Raw genomic sequence first — 9,842 nt, 5'->3', positions numbered from 1 at the left:
CTGATGATTTTTAGGTCGAGAAGCTACTCTATAATATACTTTGTCTGTCCGTAGCGCTATGGGGGAAGTGTTATTTTCTATGCTGTTATTCATGATAGACGGCTGATTTTTTTTTGTATGTTCATGTTATATGTTAGTTTTACTTTTATCAACTTCAAAAAAAATAAGTTTCACCATAGGCTTACAAAAATTGTACTGTTTAACGCTCTTGACGATATATATCTAAATGTTCTGTTTGAGATGAAAGTGCAAAATATTATCTGATGCTATACGTTAATCAGACTTTTTACATTGTTAACATTACTGATACATATACATTTCTCGTGGCCAAGTATACTTTTGTGTACTTTACATGTTAAATTTTTGCAAACCATGGTAAATCTAATTCTTTTTGTTCATGTTTGTAGTCCTCTATGACAGAAACCATGAATATCAAACTAAATGTCTTAATTCACAGCTGGAAGGTGCTTAATATCATTTGCTCTTGTTCGTGCAAAGTTTCCATTTCATTAGGAATGGATGCAGAATATACATGGATATATTGAGGGAAAAATTTGTCGTCAAATAAGCTATCTAATATCATGGACTTAATATATTGGTCAAGGTTCTTCCATTAGGAGAAGAGGGGATGGCTCGTTATTTTAGCCAGCTGCGAGCTTCACTTTATCAGAGTAAATGAAAATATAATGCAACATTCAAGTAATAATAAATTGATTTAAAATAGAAAAATTAAAAATCATGGAAACAGGACAACTACGTAACGGAACAAATTACTGTCTAAATTCTAGTGATGGCAATCCGTCAAATTATTGGACCGGTACAAGAATCCGTCCAAAAAAATGGCGGATTCGAATTCTAGCAATATTTTAAAAGACTAAAAAAAATAAGTGCTTGTCCTAAAAATTGATGTTCTTGGTGTTTTCTGTAATTCACTTCCGAGAATCGAAACAGATTTTAAAGGGACTGTGAACGTAAATTCTTCTCAATTTAATATCAAATCTTAACATCATCTCATTCATAATATCTTACAGATTGAGCAAAACGCGCTTTTGTTTGCTTAAAAAACGGCTTTTTCCGACGATTTTTATAAGGTACAGGGAAAGGAAGAAATTTTCCGTATTTTATCAAATATGCATTAAATTGCTTTTTTCTCCCATTATAGCTAAAATTAAACTTTTTCACATAGTTCTAGATTTTTCCTAACGGTTAAGCTGACTTTTAACATAATCCTTGCTTTAAAACAATGTATAGTTACTTAGAAATTGATAAAATAAGCAATATTTTTTATTGAAAACCAAATACAATAACAAAGCCAGTAACAGGTTTTTTATTATTATTTAATTAACTTTAGATGGCCCATCTCTCGCCCACCTTTAATTACAAATTTGTAAAAAATAAAGACGCAATATTTTTTTATGAACAGTCTGATAAAAGTGTAAACTAATTCTCCAAAGTGGGTTATTTATTGTCCAACACAATAAAAAAGGATATTATTATTTTAAATAACCTATGAGATTCAACCCTTTGTAGACAGTGAGGTATTTTTTTGTCAATAATACGAATTTAAAATAGGTCTTTATTACCTAATTACTACGTTATAAAAAAACTAATTGGCAATTTTATAGCATAAAATAAATCCTTAACAGTAAGTAAATTGTTTCAACTATATATGACACGTTAAATATCCCTACAAACATTATAAGAAGTAAAAATGTTCAGATTTTCCCTATTTTTTCCTTTTTCCCTCCCAAAATACCATAAAATCAAGGCATTATTCCTGGATATTTTTGTTAATAGGACGTTTTTGGTTGATCAGTGTAGTGAAATGTGCTTAGAAAATGTTAAGATTTGATAATCAGATGAGAAATTTTTACGTTCACACTCCCTTTAAAAGATATTATATATAATGATGGATAATGACAAGAATTAAAAAACTCAAGACGCTAATTTTAGCCTACCAGTTAAGAATCAGAATCCGCTATTAAAAACGGATTCCAAAATTGGCCAAAAATTGTGCGGATTATGAATTCGGATTGCAAACCCTGCTAAATTCATTTTTTGTAAATCAACAGTTGAAAAATGGCCTAAAAGACGCTTTGGTGTCGTTACCCCATCCCGGTTTAGAAAAATTTTGTTAAAACTTTTGCACCTAGCCATAATATGGTTGATTTATGCAAAATAATGACCCATGCAAAATAGTTTTTCTGTAATGCAAAATTTGCGATGGTACAAGCACTGCAAAGTTTTTAAAATTTTCAAAAAGACCTGTTTTTAAAGCTCTTGTACCATCTTAATTTAAATTTTTAAAAAAAAGTTTCAATTCTAGTGTGTAGTTATAAAACTGAATTTTACAAAAAAAAATGGAGGCAGTCTCAATTATCTATAATACAAAGTAGAATGATGTCTGTCCGTCCGTCCGTCCGAAGCTTAAGATCTCAGTTACCACTGAACCGATTGGATTCTACTCTTCAGGGTATACCTATTGGTCCTGTGGTGGTTTTAAGCTATTTTCTTTGGGAGTAGGACACCCCCAACCCCCCAAAAAATGAAAGAATTCCCCCCCAATTTTATTTATTTCTTTTTTTTTCTTTTTCTTCTTTTTTTTTCTTTTTTTTTTCTTTTTTTTTCTTTTTTTCTTTTTTTTGCAGGAGATTTCCTAGGTCCTTTTTTTTGCAGGAGAATTGCTCCTTTTTGGTTTTTTTTTATGAAGATTTCCTTGGTCCTTTATGAATTTCGCCAAAATTTGATCACCTCTTGGGGCAAAGCCCCTAGACGCTAGGGGCGAAGCCGCTAGTAACATATAAAGGACAAAGGTGCAGCAAGTAATTTTCCAAAGTAAAAATTGCCAAATTTCATACATTAATAATTGGGTTGGGCCGGATTGGACGGATACAGATATCCGGATGATTTATAATGCTGGATGGATATCCGGTATTCAGGTTTATATTGACACACTAGAATTGAAATTTTGTGAAAATCTTTAAAATTGAGATGGTACAAACTTTTTAAAATCTGCAAAAAGATCGTTTTTAAAGCTTTTGTTCCATCTCAATTTTAAAGATGTTTACAAAATTTCAATTATAGTGTGTCAATATAAACCTGAATACTTGATATCCGGCATTATAAATCAGCCAGATATCTGCATCTATCCAATCCGGCCCAACCCTATTACATTACAGAAAAACTATTTTGTATGGGTCATTATTTTGCAAAAATCAACCATATTATGGCAGGGGGCAAAAATTTTACCAAATTTTTCTTAAACGGGACGGGGTAGTGTACATAGATTACAGAATTATTAGGCCTTCAAAATACTTTAAAGATCATCAAGCAGACATACGAACCATAACTAAGGAAAAGCTTTTTTTTTTATAAAAAGTACATTGAACGCTTCATAATTGTTCATTAAATATTTATTATCTAGGTATAAAATTATTAAAATATAAAATGTACAACTACAGTGTCGCTGAATCAAAACATAATATTATAAGCGTATTATATGTTAACTGGTGGCGCAGAGATCATAGTAGAAAATATTTTGGATCTAGTGCAGTTCACGGAACAATGTTCAATGTTCCTGCCAACGATTATCTCCAAAAAATCTATGAACTATCAAGGCTAAATGATTAAATGTGCTGGTATGACATCTACGTATGTTCAGCTGTTTGACCATTTTACCGTGAACTGCACAAGATCCAATATTTTAATTTATTATAAGCGTATTGGTTACTTCGTGATCCAATTCAGAGATAAGGGAAGTTTAACCTAGGATTTTAAAATGTGAATTCTTTGCAGAGAGAGGGGACAATGTCCGTTTAATTAAACAGGAACTGTTTCTTCCCCACTACTATTGAGACCGGCTTTATTTATTAACATCCAATTTACTATAATTTTAGTATGAAGGTCCAATATATATTTCTGATTAAAAGCCTAGATTTTACCTCCCTTATCCCTTTAAACTAGAATATTTTAGTATAAAGAAGTGTTAATTTATAAACTTACAAATTAGATTGATAGTAAAACTAGTTTTAAATACAATACATTTAATAAATACATTTTTCTATAAAATTATGCATATGAAGAAAACTTAGGAGTACTACAAATAGTTAGAGCAAATTGATGAGGGAAAGTGTGTAAGGTAATATTCTTTTTAGGACAAATTAATGTCTAATGGCTATATTTAAGATACTTCGTGGACGGGAAAATCAATAAAATATTAAAGCAGTGGCGAGCACAGCGTTTCTCATCGAGGAATGTAAAGTATTGTGGGTTTGAAAAAGGGGAAAACAATTCTTCCTAATATCTAGTTTAATGGGGTATAATTTGACACCCCTCTATCACACGGTTCTGAATAAAATTATCAACAAAATTAACAAAAAGGTTTTCGTTTAAAATCATGCATTGAAAATGATCTGTAAGTTTTCTCTATTCCAAGTGAGAAGCTGCCTCAGTGCTGTGCACCAAAAGTCTCAAACATTCAGTGCCGCAGTCTCTTCAGCAATGACCCCTGTACCATGGAGAGTGGCCAATGTGCTCCAGCCAGTATCGGAGCTGATCTTCAGGTGGGCTCCGAACCTGCCACTACAGGTTGGACGGAAGTACACGGGTATTTTGGAGAAGCTCTGACTTTTCATCTGAAAGTAATACAAATTTATTTATCTATCCTAAAACTAAATTTAACTAAAGACGTGCTCTCTAAATAAACAAATTAGAGAAAAGTGAAAGTACATTCCAGACATTTCATTGGTGGAATTGTGTTCAGATTTTGTTAGAAAAAGGCATAAGTTTTTCATTTCATTCGAATAATGAGTCAGCTATAAATAGCCACATTTCTTAAGATAAAGCTTTTCTTGTGTAAATCAAATCGTGTTAAAATTTATATCCTAGTATAGCGTGAAGCACATGACAAAACCTATATTAATTTGGCCATGAATAGTTGAAATCCTTGGGATAAAGTTGGTTTTCTATAAATTATATCCATATTACTTGAATACAAAAAATAAACAAAGGTGTTTGTCTGCTTAAGAAATTTCTTTTTAAACTTTGGGGTCATATGGTCCATTAATAGATATGATTTTTGAAATATGATTATAGAACGTTTTGGCACCCTGTATTTAGCAAGTTATCTATATACTCTTGTCTAAACATTATGATAGCTTTCTTCCTTGTTTTTCTTACCTTTACGAATCTAACTACATATAATTTGAATAGGATGTAACAGGGCTCGGAAGCCGCGACTAAACCTTAAATTTATGCTTTGAATTTTTTAAAGATAGATTGCCATATTTGATAGGTTGATAACCCTGAGGCTTACATGCGGCTGCCGAGCAATGGTATGTTACTAACCTCAACTTTATCATGAATAATAATGAATGGAGATCCAGGTTCTAGGGATAAATAAATCATTTGGGACTGGCCGGTTTTGTTCTTCACTGTCACCTTAAAATATCATTAAATTGAATACACTTAAAGTAACAAGATTAGTATTTAAGAGAACTGATGCCGTTTTGAAAAAAATGTTATCTGAAACACAAGCAAATATTTGAATAATTTAAATCAAAAGAAAAAAGAAAAAGATATGTAAATTTGTTTCAGACAGACACACGTACATCCTACTGATATCTTTCAATTACGTATTTTATTCTATAAAGCATGATTAATGTTAGCTAGTTAATAAGGAAAACAGTAAGAAATCCTTAACTTTTAAATTATCACTGGTAGATTTAAAAAAAAATGGGGAAAAACATCAGATATTCATAGCATGCGTTTTTACCTTGGAAATTTGGCTTCTTCCAACAGGTACAGAACCAAAGCTGATACTGTCAGACTCCAAACTCAGTACAGCCTTGGCCTGGCGTTGCTGGCGGCTTTCGTCAACCTGTTTGGGGCCACCGTTTACTGGCACTGACACAGTTGCAGGTTCTTTTAATTTAGGATTTATGGTGCCGGCTTCAGCTGCTGCCACAGATTTGACCTAATAAAAATAAACAAACGTAAGAGAGAAGCATATGTACTGATGCAGCCTATAAATGTTAAAAGTTTTTATTATAATATTTTATTTCAAAATATTTCTCTTGGGTATATCACTTTATTTCTCTTAAAGCTAATTAGGGCTAAGCCTAAAATATTATATTTTTTATTCAAGGCAAAGTTTGCTTCATGGTTGTCCCAATTTGTTATCAAACTTTAATTAAAATTAAATATAACTTTAACATTTGCAGGTTAAAAATGAATAAATCTCATTTCAATTATGCAGTAAGTTAATTTTTTTTGTTAAAACCAAAAGATCTATGAAGTGGTTGGACCAATGGGGCTCTGTATTTCATGGAAGCTTTCAAAGATGCCAAGATTGGTATATACTGAAACACAGCCCAAAATTTAAATAAGCCTCTAGATGCTAGCACGAAACTGCTGGTATGAAGAAAAATAGAAACCTTAACCACATTGTTTTGTCCTTCAAGTTGTATTGGGGCGACAGCAACACCCTTCATCTCCACACTTGTTGTCAAATATTGACTTTCACCACCTTCTTTTAGTGAACCCTAAAATAACAATAAGTTGTAAAATATTCAGAGATTAAGGTTGGGAAATATCAATATTGTCTACTTTTAAAATTCATTAAATTTCTCCGTGTCTTTCATAATTTTGTCTTCCCTGGAACACTTAGTGGATAGCTATATTTTTTTTATGGTGACAGGTAAAAAATAGCCAAAACCTTGCTTCGCTCATATCATTTTGATGTAATGTAAGTCTGTCTGTGTGTACTGAAGAACCACTTAACCGATATTGTTCTTGTTTACAGTGTATCTTCTCTTAGGTCCTCGGAAGGTTTACAATTATAGGGAATGTACCACCACCCTCTTAAGAAAAATCACCCTTAGAAAAAAAAGAACCCAACACAAAAAGTCAAGTGCAATGGTAAGGGAGATCGATAGACATCCTAGATTTTTGCAGTAAAACTTAAAAAAAATAAGTAAAGTAAAAAGTAATTAACGTACCTTGACAATCTGACTGATGATGTCGACAACAGCTGAAACAGGCCCAGCGTGCGCAGGTTTGAATGAAACTGCCAGGTTAACCGTTTGAGTAGGATTTAGAATGCCAGCATACTGGGACAACTCAAATATGTCACTGCCATTTGGAAAAGCTTTCCACTGCACCATTGCCTCCTGTGATTTGTTGGTCAAGCTCAACACCTTCTTCTCGTTGTTGCCTTGGGAAACAAGACCAAAGTCAAGAACTGACGGACTTGCCTCTAATAAGCATTTAATATTGACGGTCTTTGGTTTCATCACAACATTTATGTAATCTACGGTTTGTTCGCTGAACACCTCCACTCGGCCCCGCCACCCTTGGGCTCCCACAGCCGCGTCGGCTTTAGCGGACACAAGTATAATTGCCTGACCTCCTCTTGCCAACTGACCGGCAGGCGGCGAGCAGTCCAGCATCTCTGCTGGCCAGTTTAAATCCCAATGTAGAGTATCGGAGCTCTTGTTTATTATCTTAACAATAGATTCGGTTCCAGCGGTTAAACTCAGATTTTGTGGCAAAATATGAAGAATTCTTGAAATTGTTGAACAGTCGGGAGTGGGTGGACTAGCTGTAAGTTGATCCCACTTGTTCTTTACATTCCCAATTGCCGCCATTGCGGTTGTTTCTAACCTGCTTGCGCTCATTGTCTCTTCCACTCCCAGTGAATGAAAATCCGCCTGTTTTTCCTTGAGGCTCACTCTGACTTGAAGCTTTTGACTCTTGTTATAGAAATGACTTGCATCTTCAAAAGTGATGTCACCAGTAAAGGTAATATTGTCTTGGTCATCACCATCACCAATTGGTTTGGTAAAATCTAGACCTAGCAAAGCCCGACTGCCAGATAATCGTACACTTCCAGGTAACTTTCTAGCACGGGTGTACACATGTCTCACAAGTTCTGTACCACAAAATATGGCTAGGTTGGCCTCCAGTGATGTGTATTCAGCACCAAAAGTCAGGTAGATTAGCTTAGAGTCGCCACTTTTCAGCAAAAATTCGCTTGGAGAAATAGTAACACTTGAATCTTCTGAATGACTCATGGTTTCCAGACAAACAATTTTAACGAAGCCCGTTGCAGTGCCAGAGTTTTCTATTTTGAATTGTCTGCTAACGGGTGGCTCCTGATCTATGTCTAGGAAAAATTTTGCCTCGTCCGTAGATTTCAAGTCAATGAGCTTGATAGCGGCTGCACCAGGGTGTCCCTGCAATGTAATGCTTGCCTTGAAAATTTTGCCACCAATTTTAATATTAGCAGGTTTCAACACGAGCTTGCCTTTGACTGGCTTCGTGGTTTTGGGACGATAGACAACTGCGCAAGTTTTAGTTTCATGAGGTTTAAAAGAAAGCATTGTGTTTGTATCAGATTCTGTGGCTTCCTTCAAATAAAATTCATCTGTATCACGAATCATGACGTTCAGGGTGACCGGAAAATTGTAATAATTTCTAAGGCTAATTTGTTGTGCTTCCTGTTCGCCCACAGCAACAGCAAACCAATTCATCAAATTTTTATTTGCATCCACAGGAAATCTGTCAATACTTTCTTCAGCTGCCAGAAGTCCAAGCTTAAGTCCTGGACTAGCATTTGTTGCAAATATGCTTTCTTGCTGCTTGCTTAACACCTTTGTACGTATCTCAACCTTGTAGGATATTCCGCCAGGCAACATTTTCAAATTCAGGTTAGAGCTGTCGTTTCCAGTGTATCCAGGCCGTGACACAAATTCAATTGCTAGAAACTTTGACACCCCCGGGAAAACCTTAAATTTCTTGTCAAAAATAAATGTTCCTTTGGTATTAGTTTCCATACTAGCCTCGACATCAAGAGGTTGGTTTCCTTCGCAAGTTATTTCCAGCCTCTGAGAACATTTCTTTCCTTCGCCACAGGTAAACTCCAACATATTTGAAGGTTTCATCACCAGGCCAGAGAAACAAACTCGGAGTATGATCTGTACTTTGCCCAAGACAACTTTACTGTCTTTGGCACCCAGCTTGATTTCTAGCTGACCAGTGTAAACACAGGGCTCCACATGCTTCTTATTAATTGTGTTGGTAATTGCCCAAATTTTTAGCTCTTTCATTATTCCTTCTCCCTGGACCGATGTTTTAGCACATCCCGGAATAACAAATTGTGTAGTTTTTTCAGCTTTGTCTTCGCTGAACGAAAACAAGTCCGAGTCAGATATAATTTCTAATGAAAGATTAAGATTTGCACTTCCACCGTTGACCAGCATAACCTGGGCACTTGATGATGCCTTGTGGACAACTGTTCCAAAATCCACAGTGTGGCCGTTGCGCGTCAACAGTCGCAAAATGGGCTCTTCAATTTGGAATCTGACAATACCTGAACTAGTGTGACCGCCAGGCGAAATGAGACCAAGGTTTATGGCAAAAGCTCCTTCTCTTCTGGCAAAAACACGTAGTTCCAGAACATCCGTTGCGGGTCCTATATTAATGACTGACTCTGTACTGGACATGCTGAGAATTTGGTTCCAGTATTCTGGAGGTATCTCCACACTGCCAATCCAGATGCTGGTTATTTTCATAACCGCTTTAAACTGCTGCATGGCCGCATGTACCACTGGAATTTTCAACACCTGCCAACAGTGAGAACTCAGAACTTGGTCAATGTTGAAACTGTCGCTCATGTGCAGTACTGAGCTGTGATGGAGGGAGTCAGACCCGACCTGGACCTCTGTATAGCCGCTGGCGGTGGTTGGAGTCATGTGCTTCACTGGAGGCAGTCCACCTACACCTTTCTGCGCGTACAAAATATATCTATATTAATTTCAAAAAAATATTCTAATAACTATTAT

At 35.2% G+C, this 9,842-nt stretch overlaps 1 protein-coding gene across 1 annotated transcript; it reads right to left on the bottom strand.

The window, feature by feature from the left end:
• Positions 1–3,398: 3,398 nt before the first annotated feature.
• Positions 3,399–9,823, bottom strand: LOC145316240 (centrosomal protein of 192 kDa-like). The gene is made up of 5 exons (XM_080156628.1): positions 6,999–9,823; positions 6,435–6,542; positions 5,774–5,974; positions 5,347–5,439; positions 3,399–4,634 (listed from the first exon to the last, which is right to left on the bottom strand). The coding sequence occupies exons 1-5, from the start codon at positions 9,750–9,752 to the stop codon at positions 4,470–4,472; spliced, it is 3,321 nt and encodes a 1,106-aa protein (XP_080012754.1). The 5' UTR covers positions 9,753–9,823; the 3' UTR covers positions 3,399–4,469.
• Positions 9,824–9,842: the final 19 nt, after the last annotated feature.

Source organism: Acartia tonsa, chromosome 4, assembly GCF_053477335.1.
Source record: "Acartia tonsa isolate MP-2025a chromosome 4, ASM5347733v1, whole genome shotgun sequence".
NCBI classification, from domain to species: domain Eukaryota; kingdom Metazoa; phylum Arthropoda; class Copepoda; order Calanoida; family Acartiidae; genus Acartia; species Acartia tonsa.
Note: the sequence above shows the minus strand (reverse complement) of the source record. Positions and strands in the feature narration are given on the sequence as shown.